Source organism: Artemia sp. Qi Xiang Cuo, chromosome 8 (genome assembly GCF_049724085.1).
Source record: "Artemia sp. Qi Xiang Cuo chromosome 8, ASM4972408v1, whole genome shotgun sequence".
Classification (NCBI taxonomy): Eukaryota; Metazoa; Arthropoda; class Branchiopoda; order Anostraca; family Artemiidae; genus Artemia; species Artemia sp. Qi Xiang Cuo.
In genome coordinates, this window is record NC_142801.1 from 7,237,386 (window position 1) to 7,261,990 (window position 24,605).

Here is a 24,605-nt window from a genome sequence, read left to right on the forward strand (position 1 = left end):
TTGCAGGTCACTCCTACGGTTTAGATGCGGCAATTCTCGATTTATTCTAAGCGTTGGGTTTTGATTTATGCATTAATTCTTTAGCGAATACTCTTCTTCAAGGTCTATTTTTTTGTTTATCTAAGTTCTGAAGCAGAATAATATCTGCTATTGTCACAAAGACATTAACCTATTTGTAAATAGGAACTCTTTATTTATATTGCCATAGCGAAATTGTGGCTGGTCAACTCAAGGGTCATTTTCATGCTATACGCTATTTGAATGCACCCTAAATAACGTTCCTACTTTATTTTTTTCATATATGTCCTATGTTTCTTTTTCATTTTGAGTTCAATTTGTATGAACTGTAATGAATATAAGCCTTCTAATTTATGACTGCAAGTTACGATATTTTGGGACTTTGATAATTAATTTCATGCCTTCTGGACTTACTGAAAGCCTTTCTCACTAAACTGCCTGTTTTGCATGTTTAACATGCAATTGGTTGCTAAATTGTAAGCAATAATTATTGAAACAGTTTTATTCAAGGCGAGTGTCAGATTTGACTTAAAAGGTATGTGAACTAATTTTGAATTACATTGCAAAATTATTTCAAAATAAGGGACTATCAAGCCAATATCAGAATAAATTTTCTCATTATTCGTATTTTCTCAGGGGTAGTTTTCTTCTTATTCTAGTTACGCGGTTTACTTTTCTTTCAAAAACTATATTTTGTGGAAGAAGTTTTTTTTTTTTAATTAATCAACGGCATTTTTGATCCCTGATCTAAAAAAAACTTAGAGAATTAGCGTGAAACTTTAAGAAAATTTTGAGAAGGATACCAAACACAATCAAAACACGGTTTGTCCTTGCTGGTTGTGAAAAAGGAATATCAGTAATAACCACTGAAAGTCTGAGGGTATTAACCCTTTCAGACCTGAACATTGAAGGAGTGTTTGAAAAATTCTTAAACCTTGCAATAATAATCAATGTAAGCTTCGTTTCAACTTAATTTCAACTTCAATTATTTATTTCATTCACAAACTGAAATAGAAATGGTTACCATATGGTCACCTTACGATAAAAAAGATTCATTTCAGCAAATATGGAAATTCATAAAGCAGTTTCTATCGCCATTCAGACACAGCCGAACCTTGCATTTAGCATAGAGAATTCAGCTAGTTGCACCCTTTGGATACTTTTCGTACCGGCAACGTCCCTTTTCGACTGTGTCGGGTAGATGGCCAGCAGTGTCATATCACACCGATTCTGACGGCATGCCTGCTTCTGGGGTTTTGTTTTTTGCATTGTAGGAGCACTGACAGAGGGTCGAACAGCACGAGGACTATTGACAACTCCTGACACTATCGAGGATCTTCAAATATCCATCTTGAAGTACATCAAGGTCGTACGCTGCTTAGCCAGGTCTTCGCACTCTTGCCTATGTAGAAGCCAAGCATTGTTCACAGCGAAGTCAAGGAAATAATACACTATCCGCATGTACCATCTCTTGGACCGTATGTCATTGCGGTAGAGCTCCGGCAGCATATCAGACAAGTCTACGCCCCCCATTGACTTGTTATGCTCACGGACAACACATGGGTGATCCACCTCGACATGGCTACGAGTACGTCCATCCCACCTTTGACACTGGTCGACTGGAGCTACGGCACAGAACGATGGCGCCATATGCACTGGTTTGTTGTGAAATCACTTCACAATGGAGACTTACGTGTGCCTCTCAATCCTATAGTCTAGCTTCTACATCCTTTCTTTTTCAATGGTACCTCACTTTCCAAAATTAAACCTTTCATACGATTACTCCTTATCGTCCCACATGATTCAATCCCGTGATTGGTGCGTATGGCATATATAAGGTCAATAGATGTGTAAAATTGTCGAAGTACAGCTTGAAATTCATTCCCCGTGGCACATTGTCGGTCATTCTAAGGACAACGTCAGTACCCAGCCCCAAAGGACTAGCCGGAACTGAGGATTTTCCTGTGTGGATTTCTAGGTCATAGACAATCCCACTCACGCCCGCTCTCGTAAACACTTTGACACCCCATGAATGAGGCTTATCTTTAAAGTACTGTTTGAAACTTTGCCAACCTTTGAAGGGAATCATCTGTTCGTCTACACTTTGTCTCTCCTTTGGCAGTATGCTTTTTAGATTTTCTCTGAGCTCGTCATAAATTGGCCTGATTTTGTGCAGCTTATGATGACCAGTTTGATCAGATGGCACTGCTAAGCTATCGTCATTGATATGAAAAAACTGCCGAATCATGAAAATCTTTCACGGCTCATAGCCTCTGGGATTGGGGTGTATCGGAAAGTGTGCTCCCAGTACATTCTTATAGCTGGTAGCTTTACAGCACTCATCAGCATCTGTACTCAAAGGCACCGGTTCACTTCATGCTGGGTCAGCTTTAGGGCAATCCTAGCGTTTGTTTTCCTCGTTGCGTGCAGATTGGTTTGGTCAACTAATCCAGCAACTATACTATCTGTGATGAAAGTCCTGAATAAATCAATGGGTAAGTGAATTTCTGTTGCTTTCGGGAGGGAAGCTTTCCAGGTGATATCACGGGGCTCAATCTTTTTTCTTTGGTATTTGTATTCTTTTTTGGTATCTTAGTTTTTCATTGATGTGGTGGGGATGGTTGGAGAAAAAATAAGCGACGATCTCTTCGATTGGATGAGAGACGGTTGAACCTCAGTAGTGGGGACTGTAGTGGCTTCTCCAGCATCAAATTGGTCACCTACGTCCGTAAAAATTTCGAAATAGTTCAACATGCTGAGAGGTAAGTCTTCTGTAGGATCGTCAGCAAGCTGGATAGGCTGTAGGGTGGCATATGTGAAACCGGAACCAGGGGTTGGATTCCACAATGGATCAGACTCGTCGTCATCATCAGACATGGTTTCCATCTCAGATTCGCTGTCTGGTAGCAGAACCATTTCTGCAGCTCGCTCTTGGGTGAGCTTCTCTCTTACACGTTTGCTTCTCTTCCTGAAAACATTTTCTTCCTCTTTTCTTGGTTTGGAGTTTTCACCGGAACAAGAGAGGCTTGTTGTCTCTGGAAAAGAAAATTGTGATCAGACCAACGGTGCATGGGTGCTTCTTCTTCGTCAAATTAGAACAGTCAGAATGAAGTGCTTCACGGATAAAAAAAAGGTGAAGCAAAAGAAAGAATATAGAGCACAATCAACCAGTATAAACAAAATAGTACAAGAGAAGCACCTTTAAAAACTAGCCGTCTCCAAACCTAAAGTTACCATATGGTAACCGTAAAAAAAAACACAAAAATGGGAGATGAAGATAGAACTAAATTAGATTCGTATAAACACAAGCTAAAAGTAGAGACTTTAAGGAACAAAATAAGATAATAAAAACAAGAAAAACTCACCTGCATCATTTTCGTCATTGCTGTCAAAATCAGCTAATTTTCGCTTTTTACGCGTGGTAAAAAACTACCGTTTTCCCTAATCAGCTGACGACTTATGGAGCCATCAAGGAGGATGAAAAGAATCGTAACACGGAGGGCCGAACTTGTGCTATCTGACGGTATTAAATTCGAAAGTGGTATCTGATCTACAAAAGAAACTAGATACGTGGAAGGAACGAATACCATATGGTTACCTACGAAATGAAAGGGTTAAGTTGAAACTTCCTGGGTATGTTGAGGGGATACTTAAGAGAGATGGGAGGGTAACAAGCTCCCTCCCCTCCTTGCCCTTTTTATGTGGCCCCTCTCCTCAAACATGGTTGAAATATTGTAAGCTATAGTTTTTGTCAAACTATCCAAAAGGTGTAACACCTTTATTCCTTAGTTTTATAGATTATGAGAAATCGTTTTATTCAGCTGTTAGAAGAGCTTCGGCGAAGATCTTATTCTTGTATGGTATACCAGACACATCATAGGCAGCGCGCTGCCTAAGCAAAGAACGATGTGGGCACAATATGTTGTTTTTTTTTGTTTTTTTTTCTCCATACCCGGGTACTTCGTATCAAAGGAGTTGTCGTTGAAAGTTCAAAAAGGGCTCATTCAATTGCAAATTGGAGTGGCTAGTGAACTTATGAGTGGCTTATGAAAGTACTAAAAAATCTTTGGCTTAAAGAGCGAGGTATTGACTAGGGGGTGAACCCAATCATATATGTACTATTTTCTGTTCGTTTAAAGTTTTGATGTTGCTGCTGTTGCAGTTGAAAAACTTGTTTTTTTATATTTAATTTCTGATCTTTTTTTAAATAATGCTGGGAAGTCCGGCGTCCCCTTCAGAGCAATGTCCCTTCCCCCATGAAAACTTCCTTCATGGAAAGATCCTCCTACCTAACCCCCGAACCCCCACCCCCCACTACCAGGAAAAATCCCCCCCCTGAAAACGTCTGTATACTTCCCAATAACCAATACTATATGTTAACATTGGGTAAAGTTAATAACTTTCAGCCCTCCCCCCGGGAACTTCGGGGGATTGAGTCATCCTAAAAGATATACTTATTATAGTTTCGAACCTGCTGAACAAAATCGTTATCCCAAAATTTTGATCAGGTGACTTTGGGAAAACAATGAGCGTGGGAGGGGGCCTAGTTGCCCTTCATTTGTTTGTCATTTAAAAAGGGCACTAGAACTTTTAATTTCCATTCCACTGAGCCCTCCCACGATATTCTAGGACCACTGGGTCGATACGATCACCCCTGGTAAAAAAAAAACAAAAAAATAAATAAATAAATAAACACGCACCCGTGATCTTTCTTCTGGCAAAAAATGCATTTTGTAGATAGGTGCTTGAAACCTTTACAATAGGATTCTCTGATACGAAGAATATGATGGTGTGATTTTCATTAAGGTTCTAAAACTTTTAGGGGGTTTTTCCCCCTTTTTTTGAAAATCAGCCAAATTTTCTCAGGCGCGTGACTTTTGATGGGTAGGATTAAACTTGATGAAACTTATATATTTGAAATCAGCATTAAAATCTAATTCTTTGTATGTATCTATTGGTATCAAAATCCCGTTTTCTAGAGTTTCGGTTACCATTGATCTGGATAGCTCCTTACTTACAGTTCGTTACCACGAACTGTTTGAAAAATCATAATTGTGAAGCTTCTTAAGGTAAATTAAATGCTAACATTGGTTGGAAAACAACACAAACAAATTGTTGCTTGTGTCGGATATTATTTTACAAAATTCGAACTTTATTGAAGAGAGTGGTGTATAGAAGAGGCGGCGAACTTCCTCATTTAGATAATTTGAGGGGTTGACTACCTTGTGATTGCCTTACACATTACGCTAAAGTTCAAATTTTGTTCCAATTCTTTAATAATGACCCCTAAATCCCAGAGACCGTTCAATTAGAATAAATAGCTCTTTTGAAATTATTAGGAATACTTTAGCGTAAAGAGCGAGGTATTGAGGAGGGAAAAAACCCCCTCATATACGTCATAATTTCTGTTCGTTTTAAGTTGTAATGTTATTCCTTACTTTCAGTAGAAAAACCTTTTTTCTAATTTAATTTCTGATTGTTTTTTAATAACGCTGGGAATCCAGCACCCCCTTCATAGAAATTCTCTTCCCCCATGAAACAGTCCCCAACCTTGAACAACAAGGAAAATCATTTTTATATAAATCACTAGATTTTCTCGCTTTGTTTTCCTTTTTTTCTAGCTAAGATCTAACAATATTTGATGCTTGGTAATTTTGCAAACCATGGAATTAGCAAATTAGCAAACCATGGAAAATATAACAGAAAAGCTCTTGGGCGCTTATTTTCGACTTTTTCTGATCATTCTGTACTTTATTTTTCGGGTGCTCATTCTGTTCTTAAGCTGAAGGATTTGACAAAGATTAAAGTTATATATTTCAAATTTTACAAATTTCTTCGTTCTCTGCCGCCATGGACTAAAAATCGGTATGTAGTTAATAATTTCATATTACGGATGTAACTCAAAAGCTCGGTGACCTACAGAAAAAGCTTTCTGCAGATGCATTTTGTAATATTGGCCCTGACCATGGTCTTTTACAGTTGTTTTCTTAGTTTAAATTAATTGCTAGTGTTTGTTGATGTTCTTTTTGTTTTTCTTATTTTTTTTTATTATTATGTTTTTATCCCGCTTGTACGACTTGTTCTCTTGTAGTTGTGGGTAATAAATGATTGAATTGAATTCGCGGGAATTATCCGATAGTTTATATATTATGCTAAAGAAGAAACGAAGAAAGGAAAAATCAATTGTGTCTCTAATGTCTTGTGTGAAGTCCTGTGTGAAGCCCTACTAAAGCCCTCCTTATTGCTTCGTATTTCCCAGCAGTTATAACCTGGAATTGTTCTGGAGAATTTGTTCTACTATGTCTTCAGGTAAATTATTTGTTAGATATTTTTTTAGAAGATCCCTAGCTCAAAGAAAGGGCTCTGCTTAGCTATTATCTTCTCTTTTCCCCTGAATTTTATTATTTTAGGTTATCCCTATCCTGAAGAGAGGGCTTGACTAGGGTAGTATGGAGCTATCCCTCTCTTAAAATGTTTTCAAAATTTGCTGTTTTCTTAAGAAAATTATTATTTAAAAATATTTAAAATTTAATTTACCGATATTTATAGAAGAATATGCGTGAAATAGCTTGATACAGGTTTCTCAAAATTAGATTAGCTTAATTTATTTCAAAACGACCTAGTTAAACATGATCAGCAGGTAACCGCCCGTGGGAAGACATGAATGCCCTGACACTGGGTGGTTACCACAAACTATTTCAACTTACTTAAAAAATAGTTTTGAAATTTCTAAATAAATTTTAAATCTCTTTTTAACACGTAGTAATGAACATTCTCATAAAACCTAGAAAAAAAAGAAAAGGAAAAAAAGAAGAAATAACAAAAGAAAATAAATGATAATATTATATTCAATCTCGGAATCATGGCTCCTCGCCCCCTAACAAAAAATTCTTTACTCTTTTCTCAAATAAATTTTGGTGTTTAAATCGCTTTTTAATACCGTAATAATAGTCTAAACACTTTAAAAGTGTGCTTTTGCGGCCAATAAACCAAAAACCAATTTTTTCAACTAAAAGTAAAAATTCGATGGATGAAAAAAAAATGTCTTCATAACAAACCAACAACAACATAGATCAGAACTTGACACCAGCCCCCGTAATTTTCTACAAGAAGCGGAGGAGATGCTAGGGATTTGAATTCACAAAAATGTTGGGGAAGGGACAAAACTTATTTTTCCAAATTCAGGAGGAGGGACAATCTTATTGTTTTATCTGTTTTTCGAACAAAAAAGTAATTTTCATTGAAAATACTATAAGAAAGTGTTTTCAAAATTTGAAGATGGGGAGTCTCGAGGGCAACTTCAACACAATTTGTCCCCCTCCCAATTGACACATCTGGGAGAAACGCATATTGCTCAAAATCGGAACTCAGATATTGAAAAGAAAGATATTACTTGAGACTAACTCTGAATCACAAATGATCATCAGGATGTAACTTTAATTTATCCTGAATAAATATCCCCCATGGGAAAAATCGATTAGAAAACAAAACAAAACTCACAATTTTTAAAATGTACCAAACAAAAGACATTTTTTACCTGATTTGAGAAGCGAATTTCATACCTACAAAGAAATATTTTAACAAGGGGTTTTTGACATTGCTAAGGATTATCTGAAAATGGGCTTAGTGTAACCTTTGGACTTGTTAAGATCAAAACATAATGACAGTAATGGCCCCTTCTAATTGCCCCTGGGGAAAGGAGGTCAATTCGTAAGAAGGTATGGGACGGGAGAAGATTTTTTCAGTAAGATTGTTTTATGAAGACAATAAAAAAAAACACTTTTCAATGTATACGGGTGGCGGAGGCATTTGTGTTCTCTTATTTTTGTGGTAAAAATAACCAAGCAGACATTTTAGAAACCAGGGTGGCAATTCCACCCCTACCCCTCATTTGGAGAACCTGCTTGAGAGACCTAAGGAATATCCAAAACTGGTTAAATCGTTAATGGTTATGGTTAATGGTTATAACCAACTCTTCATCCTTGAATGCTTTGAAAAATCAACATTTTAAAGGAGAAGCCTTAGTGCAGAAACAAGGGTAGACACAAAGGTAAGAAACAAGGGTATTAATTGAGAGCGTTATTCACCAGGTTTGGCCTGCGACCTATTTTTATATATCTCATTATTTCCTAAGAACCAAGCCTAAGAGATGTGTAAATAAAGTAGCAAAATAATTATCAAACAAGTGATTAACGAAATTGAGTAAAACAGCATAATTGGCGAGGAAAAGTACCTGAGCAGAGTGCCCCAAATAAAGACGTCAAAATTCACACTCAAAATCTATCCGCCCGGTCTAAGCTACATAATGGAGCTGTTGACAATCTTCTAGGTTCCGTTACGTACGGCAGTTTCAAATATGAAGATTCTACTCTGTATATTGGAGAATGGGATGGGAGGGGTCAGAAATCTGGCTTAGGGCACCTTCAGTTTTCGAACGGCAGCTCATATGATGGAGGATTTCAGAACGGATTATGTTCTGGTCTAGGAGTCATGAAGTTTCCAGATGGAGCTAAGTATGTTTTTTTCATTTACGCTACAAATCTTACAATAAGAAGCCTGTCTAGTTTGGTGTAAGTCTTTCTTTGGTATTAGCCTCTCTATTTTGGACCACTTTTGTTTGTTGCTGTTCTTTAAGACCACTTACCTGAGATAAAAACTAAGATCTAATCATGTTTTTGGTATTATTAGCCCCTGTGGGACTAATTCACGGCGGAGTACCAATATTATCAGTATTAAATCTAATTATTATACATATTTTTTTTCCATTTGAAATAAGATTTGGAACCTTATGTTTTGAAAGGCTTATGAAAGGTTTGGAACAGATAAACTAGCATTTTAATTCGACAGTAATTTATCGATAATATACCCCAAAAAAGCTACTGGGTTCTCAAAATATTACATATAAATTGAAATAGAAATTAAAGAATGGATATTTTCAGAAACATTTTGGCCTTTCGTAACCAGTCTTAATCAAAGCTGCAATAGCAGTAGTAGTAGTAGTAGTGGTAGTAGTAGTAGTAGTAGCAGACCTGAAAGTTTCAAGTTAATAAACTTATTAAGTATTCAAATTTGTAAGTAGTTGTAAGTAGTCATAATTGGAATCACAAATATTCGCAGTTGAAACGTAGTTCAAGTAACAGTGGAAATGGACACTTTGGTTCTGAAAGTTTTAAGGTTATACCCTCCCGGCCAAATTTTTCATGTGTGGACCTTATATTTATGCTTAGACTTCTAACTGAAAAAAAAAAAACAGAGAGTGGCATTCGAAGATCTATATGATCTTTGTGGACTTAGGGCACCTTCAGTTTTCGAACGGCAGCTCATATGATGGAGGATTTCAGAACGGATTATGTTCTGGTCTAGGAGTCATGAAGTTTCCAGATGGAGCTAAGTATGTTTTTTTCATTTACGCTACAAATCAAACAGTTCGTGGTAACGAACTGTAAGTAAGGAGCGACCCGGCTCAATGGTAACCGAAACTCTAAAAAACGGAATTTTGATACCAATAGATACATCAAAAGAATCAGATTTTAATTCTGATTTCAAATATATAAGTTTCATCCAATTTAATCTTACCCATCAAAAGTTACGCGCCTGAGAAAATTTGGCTGATTGTCTAAAAAAACGCGAAAGATCCCTTAAAAACTATAGAACCTTAATGAAAATCGCACCATCATATTCAGTGTATCATAGAACCCTACTGTAGAGGTTTCAAGCTCCTATCTACAAAAATGTGGAATTTTGCATTTTTTGCCACAAGAAAGATCACGGGTGCGTGTTTATTTGTTTGTTTTTTTCCCCAGGGGTAATTGTATTGATCCAGTGGTCCTAGAATATCGTAAGAGGGCTCATTGGAACGGAAATTAAAAGTTCTAGTGCCCTTTTTAAGGGACCAAAAAAATGTAGTGTACCTAGGCCCCCTCCCACGCTTATTTTTTTCTCAATGCCACCCGATCAAAATTTTGAGATTGCTATTTTGTTCAGCATAGTCGAAAATTTAATAAATATGTTTTTTACGATGACTTAATCCCCAACACTCCCCAGGGGAAGGGCTGCAAGTTATGAACTTTGCCCATTGCTTACATATTGTATTGGTTATTGGGAAGCATACAGACATTTTCAGGAAGAATTTTTTTTCTGGTGGGGGGGGGGGCTGGCGGCGGGGGTTGCTCGGGAGAATCTTTCCGTGGAGGATGTTTCTTTGAGGTAAGGGACATTTCTATGAAGGGGGCGCCGTATTTCCAAGCATTATTTAAAAAAACGATCAGAAATTAAATTAAAAAAAAAAAGTTTTTTCAACTGAAAGTAAGAAGCAACATTAGAACTTAAAATGAACATAAATTATTACGTATATGAGGGGGGTCTCCCCCAATTCAATACCTCGCTCTTTACGCTACAGTTTTTTTTAGTGCTTTCAAAAGAGCTATCTATTATAATTAAACGGCATTTGTTATTCAGGGTTTTGTGAATTAAATTTTTTTTTAATTTTTAACGTAGAGAACGTGGTATTGAATAAGGGGAGAACCCCATCATATACTTAATAACATATACGTAATAAAAAAAAACAATAAAAAAAACAAGCGATACAGCTCAATAGTAATCGAAACTTTTAAAAACGGAACTTTGATGTCAATAAATGTATCAAAAGAATGGGCTTATAATGCTGATTCTAAATATATGAATTTTATTAAGTTTAGTATTACTCATCAAAGGCTACAAGCCTGAGAAAATTTACCTGATTTTTTAAAGAGGGGGGAAACATCCCCTAAACGTGAAAGAATTTTAATAAAAATCACACCGTCAGATTCAGCGTATCAGAAAACCCTACAACATAGGTTTCAAGCTCATGTCTGCAAATATCTGCAACTTTGTATTTTTTGCCAGACGAAAAATATACGAATATAGAAGTTCGTTACGTAAGTTAATTTGTAAATTACGTCAGAACCAAATTTAGAGACAGCCATTTTGCAAAAGAAAAGTAAAATTTTTATAGAATTTTTTTTTACTTATTCAATGACGGCGAGCCAAAACAAAAGCTGCATTAACTAAAAAAACGATCAGAAATTAAATAAAAAAAACAAGTTTTTTAAACTGAAAGTAAGGAGTGACATTCAAACTTAAAACGAACAGAAATTATTTCGTATATGAAAGGGGCTGTCCCCTCCTCAACGCCTTGCTCTTTACGCTATATTTTGACTCTGTCTCACAACTTCATTTTTTAAAACAATAAAAAAACTTTTGCGTAAAGAGCGAAGCGTTGTGGAGGGGAGAGCACCTTTCATATACGGAATAATTTTTGTTCTTTTTAATTTTTAATGTCGCTCCTTATTTTCAGTTTTAAAAACTTATTTTTTTTATTTAATCTTACAACAAGAAGCCTGTCTAGTTTGGTGTAAGTCTTTCTTTGGTATTAGCCTCTCTATTTTGGACAACTTTTCTTTGTTGCTATTCTTTAAGACCACTTACCTGAGATAAAAACTAAGATCTAATCATGTTTTTGGTATTATTACCCCCTGTGGGACTAATTCCCAGCGGAGTACCAATATTATCAGTATTAAACCTAATTATTATACATATTTTTTTTTCATTTGAAATAAGATTTGGAACCTTATGTTTTGAAAGGCTTATGAAAGGTTTGGAACAGTTAAACTAGCATTTTAATTCGACAGTAATTTATCGATAATATACCCCAAAAAAGCTACTGGGTTCTCAAAATATTACATATAAATTGAAATAGAAATTAAAGAATGGATATTTTCAGAAACATTTTGGCCTTTCGTAACCAGTCTTAATCAAAGCTGCAATAGCAGTAGTAGTAGTAGTAGTAGTAGTAGCAGACCTGAAAGTTTCAAGTTAATAAACTTATTAAGTATTCAAATTTGTAAGTAGTTGTAAGTAGTCATAATTGGAATCACAAATATTCGCAGTTGAAACGTAGTTCAAGTAACAGTGGAAATGGACACTTTGCTTCTGAAAGTTTTAAGGTTATACCCTCCCGGCCAAATTTTTCATGTGTGGACCTTATATTTATGCTTAGACTTCTAACTGAAAAAAAAACAGAGAGTGGCATTCGAAGATCTGTATGATCTTTGTGGACTTCAAGAAGGCTTTGGAGTCCGTAGATTGTGAAAGCCTATGGAAGATTCTCATCCATTATGGAATGCCTGAAAAAGTAGTGACGATTATTACCCCCATGTATGAGAGTAACGAGTGTTGTGTCAAGACACCAGAAGGCCGAACTTGTTTCTTCTGGGTTTTTGGCAGGAGTAAAATAGGGGTCTGTTCTATCACCCTTACTTTTTTTTATAATGATTGATTACATCCTTTGAGGCACAGAGACAGGAGGCATCGGATTAAGCCCCGAAGTCCAGGTCAATGATATTGATTTTGCAGACGACATAACAGTGCTTAAGTCAAGCAAACAGCGGCTTTAAGAATTACTAGACGAGGTCACGGTAAAGGCGAACCGTCTTGACTTGTGTGTGAATGCAGAGAAAACCAAATACATGGAGACAAGTTACTCTCCTCTGTCCACTAAATGGGGTGACCAAGATGTTTAACAAGTTGTCCAGTTCAAACACCTAGGAAGTATCATCAAGAACACCGGCTTACTAGTGAAAGAGGTACTCAAATGAATAAGACAGGCAAATGTCGCTTTCAACAAACTTCGTCGGTACTTGTTTAAAATCCAGAAACCACGCGAGAAGTGAAGTTTCGTTATTGCTAATGAAATAAAACAAAATAGGATGAAAATATAATAGTTTAGAAATAAATCTGGGCTATATATTGGCAGATTAGGGGGGGGGGTTAAAGCGTAGCATATATTGAATACGTAACCTAAACTATGTAACTTTTTTTACCGCTTCAACCCCATAAAACTAAAGTTTAAATCTTTAATCTTAAACGCTTCACAAGGCAGCGGACAAGGCAGACGAAACCTGTTTATCATTAGGATTTCATTAGATTATGGATGTGGTTCTTCACGTGGCTTCTGGATCTAGACAAGTACCACTTCATCAAGCATGGAGATCTCAGAGATTTTCTCTGTGCCTGAAGCTACGCCTCTTCAACAGCAATGCTATACAAATACTGTTCTACGCAGCAGAAACACGGTGCCTGAATCAAGAACAAGAGAGAAGAGTCCTAGCTTTTGAAAACTCGTGTATCGCAGAATACTGAATATTCACTGGTCACAGAAGATGACCAAAAAGTCCATCCATGAAATGACGCGACAACCTCTAGTAACCGACATCGTTCGAGTCAGAAGGTGAAGATATTTGGGACAAATCCCGCACATGGACGACCATAGAATACAAAAAGCCGGTTTTCACTGGCAATCGCCAGGAGATTGTAGCAAGGGAAGATCCAGAAACAGACTGCACCGGACCTACCACAGGGATTTACGCACCCTGCACATCTCCGTTCTACAAGAATGGGAGAAAATCGCTGCAGCAGCAAACCTGAGGGAAGATTGGCAGTTCCTCTTTAATTCCCTGGGGGCTGCAGGAGGCACAGGTGGAACTAAGGGGTAAGGGACCCTTAGTCGTTCGTAAGACAAAGCAAATTCCATTTTCGCTAGCTAAGGTGCACAAGGTGTATTTTAATTTGGATCAGTATATCCCCAACAATCCCTGAAGTTTCTCCTTAACACCCTTAGATTTTTCAAACCCACCCAGAATCAACCATCACCCTTCTCTGATAATAAATCCATGTGCGATGATGCACCAAAATTTCCATTTTGGGAAAAGAAAAATCTAAATAAGGTAAGCGGGGAAGGCTGGTTGCTTTCTGATTGCCCATTAGCATAGCCCTGACCATGCTCTAAAAGTTTCATCTTAATACGTTCAGCCGTCCCTGAGATAGTGCTGATGCGCCCTCTTGACAAAGAGAATGCACATGCTTTTTTTAATTTCTTTCAGTACTCCCCTCAATATTGCCTGAACGTAGTCACAAAAAGAAGTAGTCGCAATCAAAATCAGTCACAGTCACAAGTTCTTGCAGTTACAAGTAATCGTATTTGCAGTCACAATTAGTTGCAGCTGAAGCTACAGCAGTAGCAACAGCGGCCCTGAAAGTTTCTAATTAATACTCTTATCTGTTTCTAAGATATTGCATGTAGTCCTATTTCTAGCTTGAATGCACAGAGTTTCTTTTGATTTAGTTCAACGTCCCCCTCAACATTCTCTGAAGTTTCACCTTAATCCCCTTATTTTATTTGAACACACCCAGGATCAAACATTCCACCTTCCCTAATGATAAATCTTTCACGTAAACAATTGGCAAAATCTGTAATTTACAACTCATGCCCCGGGGGATGAGGGAGAATTGACAACCCCAAAGGCCTAGTTATTAGATTTTTGACTATTTTGAACAAATTTTCTTTTCTCAGAATATTGATTGGTGTCGGGGGGTACCTAAACAAAGTAAGTTACAGAGGGGCTGACTGCTTTCCAATTACTTTTGAACATTCCCCAGAACATGCCCTGAAAGTTTCAGCTTAATTCCCGCTGTCGTAGTCGGGGTATTGCTGATTAGTAATTTTGACATACATGAGCATAGTGTGTTTTGATTTTGTTCAATAGCCCCTTCAAAATTTTTTAAGAGTGCTCGCAAGTAAAAGTAGTCACAATAATAAATAGTTATAATTACAGCTGTGAATAGTCACAGTTACAAGTAGTCGCAGTCATAATTAGTTGAAGTTGGAAGTATCACAGTTGCAATTAGTCACCATTGTAAGTCATTCTAATCACAGTTGCAAGAAGTTGCAGTTACAGTAGAAGTTGGAGTAGCCGTGGTCCTGAAAGTTTTAAGCAAATACCCTTAAATGTTCATAGGATACCAAAGATACACCTTTTGGATCACTTGGATGGATATAATGTCTTTAAATTCAGCTCAAAATACCCCTCAACGTTCCTTAGGATTTCACCTCCCTTTTCCAATGATAAATCTTGCATGTGAAATTGGACAAACTTCATGATTTACATTCCTTTCCTCGGGGGCTGTGGGGGTGTGGCATCCCAGAAACATAATTGTAGACCTATTGAATATTTTGAACCAAATTATGATTTACATTCCTTTCCTCGGGGGCTGTGGGGGTGTGGCATCCCAGAAACATAATTGTAGACCTATTGAATATTTTGAACCAAATTCCTTTTTGACATTTCTAGTTATTGATGGGACACAAAAAATGGGAAGACGGAGGGGGCTGGTTGCATTCAGATTACTCTTCAACATAGCTCTCAGATGGCCTCGCAAGTTTAAACTCAATACCATCAGCCGTCCCTTAAATATTACTGTTGTGCTTTTTTGACCACCATCCTGCTTATAGTATGTTTTGATTTTGCTCGATACCCTCTCAAAAATTTTGAAAGACTCACCTTAATAACCTTTGCCTTTTTATAGACTTAGAATCGAACATGACCCCTTTTCCTTATAACCAACATTATATATAAGCAATGGGCCGATTGCATAGCTAATAACGGGAGGAAGTCTATAGAGGAAATTGTCCGCGGGGGATTTTTTCCTTTAAGGACACGGCTACCCAACCCAATCCCTTCCCAATTGATGTTCTTGGCTACAAGTGGGAAGGGTAGATATATCCATATGGGTAAAAAAAAACCTAACTGATCTTTATTTGTATTATTTCAAAAACAGCAAGTTTTTTTTCAACTGAAAGTAAGGAGCAACATTAAAACTTAAAACAAACAAAAATTATTACTTGTATGAAGGGGATTTCCCCCTCCTTAATACCTCTTTACGCTAAAGTTGCTTAGTACTTTTAAAAAAGCTTCGTATTGTTCTAGTTAAACGACCACTGTGTTTCAGGCGTCGTTCTTACAGAATTGGGACAAAATTCAAAATGTAGCGTAAAGAGCAAGGTGTTGAGGAGGGGGCAATCCCACATTTTTTCAGATAGCAGCTTGAAACCACTACAATGGGGTTTTCTGACACACTGAAGCTGATGGTGGGATTTTCATTAAGATTCTAATACTTGTAGGAGATTTTTTTTCCTTTTTTTGAAAATCAGGCAAATTTTCTCAAGCTCGTAACCTTTAATCGGTATGACTAAACTTAATAAAAAACATTTTAATTTTATATATTTAAAATCAGCATAACAAGCCAATTGGTATGAAAATTCCGTTTTCTAGAGTTTCAGTTACTTTTGAGCCGGGTCACTTCTTACTTACAGCCCATTACCACGAACTGTTTGATTCACATAACTTTATTACCAAGTTAGCCTTGTACGTTCATGGTATTAATATTTAGTCAGTAATGCAACTTTACTAAAAGGCAAAGTTGTGTCCACGTCGAGAAAAAAAAATGAAAAGTTTCAGGAAATTTTCAGAGGTACTGCTTGTAACAACAGCACTTAGATAATAACATCTTCCGTCTCATCGAATATTCAATAAAAACTAATGAAAAGCCAATCAACATGAAATGCCGCTAATTAAACTTTAAATTAAATTCTGATAAGTATTTATGCAGTGATTTGCCTACGTTTTGTAACCCTATGAACCTTGGGTTTAAAAGTCTAATTATATATACTAACAACTTTTTTTGCAAAAAATGTTTCCCTGGAATTTCATTTGGATACGAAGTAGGATTTAATCAAATATTTAATATAATTAAATGTAAGTTAATTATTTAATTAATTAGATTATCTAATATAGTCTAATTTAAGGAAGTCATTTACTAAAAGCCGTAAGTTTCAAAACCAAAGTCTTGATGCCTTTTATACCTTTTATACGAAAAAGGCATCCCAGGTTTTTTTTTCTTGTTTTGTTTTTAGATATGAAGGAGAATTTAGTCAAGGATGGTTTCACGGTCATGGCTGTTTTTGGAGGGCAGACGGAATGAGATTTGAAGGTGAATTCAGAGGTGGGCGTATTTGGGGAAGAGGTAAGTTTTTTTTTCCTTTACAATATTGAACGAATAGTAAAAAAGGATAGTCAATCACCTTGTAAAACATTTCTGTACTTGGATTATGCTGATGATTTAATTACCTGAGATGAGCAAAACTATGAAGTTTTTAGAGGTTCTGCGAGTACAGGATGCTAAAATACGTTTGAAAATTAGTGTTAAAAAGAATAAGTCGCTAGGGCTAGGAACAAGTGAATGGGAAAAGGTGATATTGGATAACGAAAAGATCAATCAGGTGGACAGCTTCACATGCCTAGATAGTATTGTTAGTAAAGAAGATGGATGCAGGGAAAATGTTAAAAGTAGAATAGCCAAGGCACATGGTGTTTTTTCACAGCTAAAAAAAAGTTTGGAAGAATAGGAAGATATGTCTGTAAACCAAGATTAGAACATTGGAAGCTACAGTAATGGCAGTGGTCAAGCATAGTTCTGAAACATGGGCACTCCAAAAAACGGAGGAAGATTGGCTAGATGTTTTCCAGAAAAATTGCCTATGGATTGTTGAGGGTACCCGTCTGACTGAGCGTATTTGAAACAGTAGGCTGTACGAAAGGTGTGGTTCAATCCTGCTTTCCAGAGCTATGATGAGAGTAAGTTTGAGATGGCTAGGGCACATTCTGCTGATGAAGGATAACAGATTGCCAAAGATTACTATTTTCGGCCGACCGTCTAGGGCTAAGCGGAAAGTAGATCGTCCGCGATTGCAGTGGGAGGATGTCATAAAGAAAGATTTAAGGGAAACGGGAACTTTTTGGGAGGGTGTAAGGTGGGAGTTCTTGAATAGATTGGGATGGAGAATGAGCGTGCGTAATTCTATTGCCCTCAGGTGGCTTGGTACTGCGGTAAGTTGTTAGTAGTAGTCGTAATGACCTGGTTAATTTTAATCCCGTCTTTGAATGATTCTGGTCAATGGCCTTATATTAATGGCCACAAATTAGTTTACCCTATTTGATAGGGTGGTCCTATTAACTAAATAATAATTGGACTTTGAAATTTGAAAAAAAAGATTATATAATAACTTAATTTTAATTTCTTGTTGTAATTTTTAAATCATTATTATTAATGCTTTTGTTTTATATTGGTTTCTGTTTCTTTGTTTAGGTTTTTGAGATCCTAACAGCTTCCACTTTGATTGCCTGAATGCACTTAGTGCCTTTTTATTTGGTTTAACATTCCCCTCAACATTCACTTAAAGTTTCAACTTAATGCCCTTCACATTTTCTGAGACATTGTAGATACACTATTTTGAGATACTAAAGACACTTACTTTTTTTCTTAATCAGGTCAACAGTATCTTCGACATTCCCCGTAATTTTCAACTCAATACACATAACCTTTCTTGAAATTTTTAGATAAGCCTTTTTGAAAACCTGGATGACCTAGTGCATTTGATTTGGTTCAACTTAACACTTTCTTAATACTAAACACTTTATACTTAATATTAACACTTTCGACAACTTAATACTCTGTTAACTTAATACTTTCGTCTTTTTTTGGACACCTAGAATCGAAAATATTCCCCTTATCCATTATATAAACATATATATAAACAATAGACAACTGGAATAATTTACATCTCTTACCCCAGGAGGATTCGGGTCATATCATAACCGAAAACATATTTAAAAAGTGTCTACCTGAAAATGTTTATCGTAATTCTTTGTTGGTTAAGGGCGTAGCGAGTAGCTTAAAAAAGAGTGAGAGGGGCTTTGTGGGAGTGAAACTAATCACTTTCGACTCGGGGTAACTGTAATTTTCCTATAGGACTATGACTTTTAATTTCCAATCAAATGAGCCCCCTTCACTTGAATTTGAAGTGTCTCTCCCGTGTTTGAAATGAGCCACACTAAGAAAGAAGGAAAAGTAAAATTTTAAGATCTTAATTTTAGAATTTTCATCAATTTTTATTAGGATTATTTAACACTATACTGTATTTCAATTAGACCCCAGTGCAAGGGGGTACCAAGACCCCACCCACCACCTAGGGGTCGGGTGTAAGTTATACAATTTGCCTTTTGCTTTAAAATAGCATTTGTTACTGGGAAATATGCATACATTTCTTGGGTGGAGGAGGAGGGGGGTCCCGCAGGGCTAAGGTATTTCCAACAGAGATCATTTTCAGTGGGGATAAATCTTTCTAGCAGAGTTCTACACAGGGGAATTTCTCGGAATTCATATACGGAATTATTTTATTTGTCTTATTCTCTCTTTGGATGCATAATTTTACATGTCTAGAGAATGTTCCGGGGACATTTTCAGGGGAAAAGCTTTAGTTGGGAGGGAATTGTCTGCCCGGAGCAGACAACCAAAAACGTTTTTATGGAGATGGAATTTCCAAGGGAATATTTCCACGGAAAAAGGAGGCGGATTTCTAAACGTGAATGGAAAAATGACCAGAATTTTTTTTTATAACAAGCGTTTACTGTTAAAAATAAAAATCAATATTATAACATAAAACAAAGAGAAAGTATTCCATAAATTGCTACCCCCTTCCTAAATATCCTAAATTGGATGTGTTTGGGGGAATGATGGGCTTGGGGGAGGCTAGTTGCCCTCCAATCACTTTCGACTATTAAAAAGGGCACTAGACCTTTGAATTTTCAGTCGAATGAGCCTTTTTTTGAAGTTTCTACGACAACGCCTTCTATAAAAAACTTATATGCTCCCAGGGCATATTTTAAAACCCTTGCCATGAGGGTTGAGGGGGAGTGTCCTCCTCACAAACATATTTTATATCTGAAAATCAATTACGCTGAACAAAATGGCTATCTCAAAATTTTAATTAGATTTGTTTGGGGGAATGATGGGCGTGAGGGGGGGCTAGTTGCCCTCCAATCACTTTCGACTATTAAAAAGAGTACTAGCCCTTTGTATTTCCAATCGAATGAGCATATTTTTAAGTTTCTACGACAACGCCTTCTATAAAAACCTTATATGCCCCCAGGGCATAACTTAAAACCCTTGCCCCGAGGGTTGTGGGGGAGTGTCCTCCTCAATAATCTATTTGCTATCTGAAAATCAACTATGCTGAACAAAATGGCTATCTCAAAATTTTGATTGGATGTGTTTGGGGGAATGATGACCGTGGGGGGGGGGGGGCTAGTTGCCCTCCAATCACTTTCGACTATTAAAAAGGACACTATCCCTTTGAATTTCCAGTCAAATGAGCATTTTTTGAAGTTTCTACGACAAAGCCTTCTATAAAAGCCTTATAAGCCCCAAGGGCATAACTTAAAACCCTTGCCCTGAAGTTTGTGGGGGAGTGTCCTCCTCAAAAACATATTTGCTATCTGGAAACCAACTACGCTGAACAAAATAGCTATTTCAAAATTTTGATTGGATCTGTTTTGGGGAATGATGGTCTGGGGGGGGGGGGGTAGTCACCCTCCAATCACTTTCGACTATTAAAAAGGACAATAACCCTTTGAATTTCCAATCAAATGAGCCTTTTTTGAAGTTTCTACGACAACGCCTTCTGTAAAAACCTTATTGAGAGTTATGCCCCCAGGGTATAAAATTAAAACCCTCCCTTGAGGGATGTGGGGGAGTGTCCTCCTCAAACACATATTTTCTATCAGAAAATCAACTACGCTGAACAAAATGGCCATCTCAAAATTTTAATTGGATTTATTTCGGGCAATGATAGGCCTGGGGCCTTTTTTGAAGTTTCTACGACACCGCCTTCTATAAAAACCTCATACCCAGGGCATAACTTAAAACCTTTGCCCTGAGGGTTGTGGGGGAGTGTCTTCCTCAAAAACATATTGTCTATCAGGAAATAAGCTACGCTGAACAAAATACTTATCTCAAGATTTTTATTGGATGTGTTTGGGGGAATGATGGGCGTGGGGGGGGGGAGGGCTAGTTTTCCTTCCAATCACTTTCGACTATTAAAAAGGGCACTAGCCCTTTGAATTTCCAGTCGAATGAGCCTTTTTTGAAGTTTTTACGACAACGCCTTCTATAAAAACCTTATATGCCCCCAGGGCATATTTTAAAACCCTTGCTCTGAGGGTTGAGGGGGAGTGTCCTCCTCAAAAACATATTTTCTATATGAAAATCAACTACGCTGAACAAAAAGGCTATCTCAAAATTTTGATTGGATTTGTTTGGGGCAATGATTGGCGTGGGGGGGGGGGATAGTTGCCCTCCAATCACTTTCGACTATTAAAAAGGGCACTAGCCCTTTGAATTTCCAATTGAATGAGCCTGTTTTGAAGTTTCTACGACAATGCCTTTTATAAAATCCTTATATGCCCCCAGGGCGTAACTTAAAACCCTTGCCCTGAGGGTTGTGGGGGAGTGTCCTCATCAAAAACATATTTACTATCTGGAAATCAACTATACTAAACAAAATGGCTATCTCAAAATTTTGATTGGATGTGTTTGGGGGGAATGATGGGCATGAGGGGGGGCTAGTTGCCCTCCAATCATTTTCGACTATTAGAAAGGGCACTAGCCCTTTGAGTTTAAAGTCGAATGAGCTCTTTTTCAACTTTCTATGACAATGCCTTCTATAAAAACCTTTTATGCCCCCAGGGCATAACTTAAACCCTTGCCCTGAGGGTTGTGGGGGAGTGTCTTCTTTAAAAACATATTTGCTATCTGGAAATCAACTATGCTGAACAAAATGGCTATCTAAAAATTTTGATTGGAGTGTTTGGGGGAATGACGGGCGGGGGGGGGGGCTAGTTGCCCTCCAATCACTTTCAACTACTAAAAATGGGCACTAGCCCTTTGAATTTCCAATCGAATGAGCCTGTTTTGAAGTTTCTACGACAATGCCTTCTATAAAATCCTTGTATGCCCCCAGGGCATAACTTAAAACCTTTGCCCTGAGGGTTGTGGGGGAGTGTCCTCCTCAAAAACATATTTTCTATCTGGAAATCAACTATGCTGAACAAAATGGCTATCTCAAAATTTTGATTGGATGTGTTTAGGGGGAATGATGGGCGTGGGGGGGGGAGCTTGTTGCCCTCCAATCACTTTCGACTATTAAAAAGGGCACTAGCCCTTTGAATTTAAAGTCGAATGAGCCTTTTTTGAAGTTTCTACGACAACTCCTTCTATAAAAACCTTATATGCCCCCAGGGTATAACTTAAAACCTTTGCCCTGAGGGTTGTGGGGGAGTGACTTCCTCAAAAACATATTTTCTATCTGGAAATCAACTACACTGAACAAAATGGCTATCTCAAGATTTTGATTGGATGTATTTGGGGAAATGATGGGTATGGGGGGGCTAGTTGTCCTCCAATCACTTTCGACTATTAAAAAGGGCACTAGCCCTTTGAATTTCCAATCGAATTAGCCTGTTTTGAAGTTTCTATGACATATTTTGAAAAATATATTTTGAAAAACATATTTTCTATTTGGAAATCGACTACGCTAAACAAAATGGCTATCTCAAAACTTCGATTGGATGTGTTTGGGGGAATGATGGGCGTGGGGGGGCTAGTTGCCCTCCAATCACTTTCAACTGTTAAAAAGGGCACTAGCCCTTTGAATTTCCAATCGATTGATTCCTTTTTTAAATTTTTAAGACAAAGCTTTCTATATAAGCCTTATATGCCCCCAGGGCATAACTTAAGGCCCTTGCCATGAGGGTTGTGGGGGAGTATCCTGCTCAAAATCATATTTTCTATTTGGAAATCACTTACGCTGAACAGAAGGGTCGTCTACAAATCTGGAGGGAAGGGGGGGGGAGCAAGGAGGGGCGGGGGGGGGGGGGTAGTTGCCCTCCAATCACTATCGTATATTGAAAAGGGTATTAGAACTCTCGATTTCCAATCGAATGAGCCTCCTTTGAAGTTTCTACGACGACCTCTTCTTTATGAAGTGCCTCTGGGAAAAAAAATAATAATATTAATAAATAATAAAATATTGGAGCCGTATGGCCTTTACTATAGGCAACGCCATAGCGTTTCCTCTGATAATTTGAGTAATTTTTAGATGGCTAGGGCACATTCTGCGGATGAAAGATAACAGATTGCCAAATATTGCTATTTTCGGCCAACCGTCTAGGGTTAAACGGAAAGTAGATTGTCCGCGTTTGCGGTGGGAGGATGTCATAAAGAAAGATTTAAGGGAAACGGGAACTTTTTGGGAGGGTGTAAGGAGGGAGGTTTAGAATAGATTGGGATGGAGAAAAAGCGTGTGCAACTCTATTTCCCTTAGGTGGCTTGGTGCTAGGGCGAGTTGTTAGCAGTATTAGTAATGACCTGGTTAATTTTTAATCCCGTCTTTGAATGATTCTGGTTAATGGCCTTATATTAATGGCCACAAATAATAACTAAATGGTCCTAATAACTAAATAATAATTGGACTTTGAAATTTGAAAAAAAAGATTATATAATAACTTAATTTTAATTTCTTGTTGTAATTTTTAAATCATTATTATTAATGCTTTTGTTTTATATTGGTTTCTGTTTCTTTGTTTAGGTTTTTGAGATCCTAACAGCTTCCACTTTGATTGCCTGAATGCACTTAGTGCCTTTTTATTTGGTTTAACATTCCCCTCAACATTCACTTAAAGTTTCAACTTAATGCCCTTCACATTTTCTGAGACATTGTAGATACACTATTTTGAGATACTAAAGACACTTACTTTTTTCTTAATCAGGTCAACAGTATCTTCGACATTCCCCGTAATTTTCAACTCAATACACATAACCTTTCTTGAAATTTTTAGATAAGCCTTTTTGAAAACCTGGATGACCTAGTGCATTTGATTTGGTTCAACTTAACACTTTCTTAATACTAAACACTTTATACTTAATATTAACACTTTCGACAACTTAATACTTTGTTAACTTAATACTTTCGTATTTTTTTGGACACCTAGAATCGAAAATATTCCCCTTATCCATTATATAAACATATATATAAACAATAGACAACTGGAATAATTTACATCTCTTTCCCCAGGAGGATTCGGGTCATATCATAACCGAAAACGTATTTAAAAAGTGTCTACCTGAAAATGTTTATCGTAATTCTTTGTGGGTTAAGGATGTAGCGAGTAGCTTAAAAAAGAATGAGAGGGATTTGTGGGAGTAAAACTAATCACTTTCGACTCGGGGTAACTATAATTTTCCGATAGGACTATGAATTTTAATTTCCAATCAAATGAGCCCCCTTCACTTCAATTTGAAGTGTATACAAGGTTTGTTAGAACACATTTGATCTCTCTCCCGTGTTTGAAATGAGCCACACTAAGAAAGAAAGAAAAGTAAAATTTTTAGATCTTAATTTTAGAATTTTCATCAATTTTTATAAGTATTATTTAACACAATACTGTATTTCAATTAGACTCCAGTGCAAGGGGGTACCAAGACCCCACCCACCACCTAGGGGATCGGGTGTAAGTTATACAATTTGCCTTTTGTTTTAAAATAGCATTTGTTACTGGGAAATATGCATACATTTCTTGGGCGGAGGAGGAGGGAGGGTCCTGCAGGGCTATGGCATTTCCAACAGAGATCATTTTCAGTGGGAATAAATCTTTCTAGCAGAGTTCTACACAGGAGAATTTTTCGGGATTCATATACGGAATTATTTTATTTGTCTTATTCCCTCTTTGGATGCATAATTTTACATGTCTAGAGAATGTTCCGGGGACATTTTCAGGGGAAAAGCTTTAGTGGGGAGGGAATTGTCTGCCCGGAGC

At 37.2% G+C, this 24,605-nt stretch overlaps 1 protein-coding gene across 2 annotated transcripts in view; it reads left to right on the forward strand.

Annotated features, from left to right (window-relative positions):
* The window catches only part of rtp (MORN repeat-containing protein retinophilin), a 102,118-nt gene that overhangs the window by 72,295 nt on the left and 5,218 nt on the right, over window positions 1-24,605 (forward strand). Inside the window, exons 2-4 of one of the 2 annotated variants that reach the window (XM_089093177.1) lie at window positions 6,110-6,327; window positions 8,348-8,531; window positions 16,808-16,917. In XM_089093177.1, the coding sequence (XP_088949303.1) occupies window positions 6,318-6,327; window positions 8,348-8,531; window positions 16,808-16,917 (304 nt within the window). In that variant the 5' untranslated portion in view covers window positions 6,110-6,317. Of the gene's footprint in view, window positions 1-6,109; window positions 6,328-8,347; window positions 8,532-9,278; window positions 9,410-16,807; window positions 16,918-24,605 lie in introns of those variants that run through there. The other variant, XM_089093176.1, reaches the window with a different exon arrangement.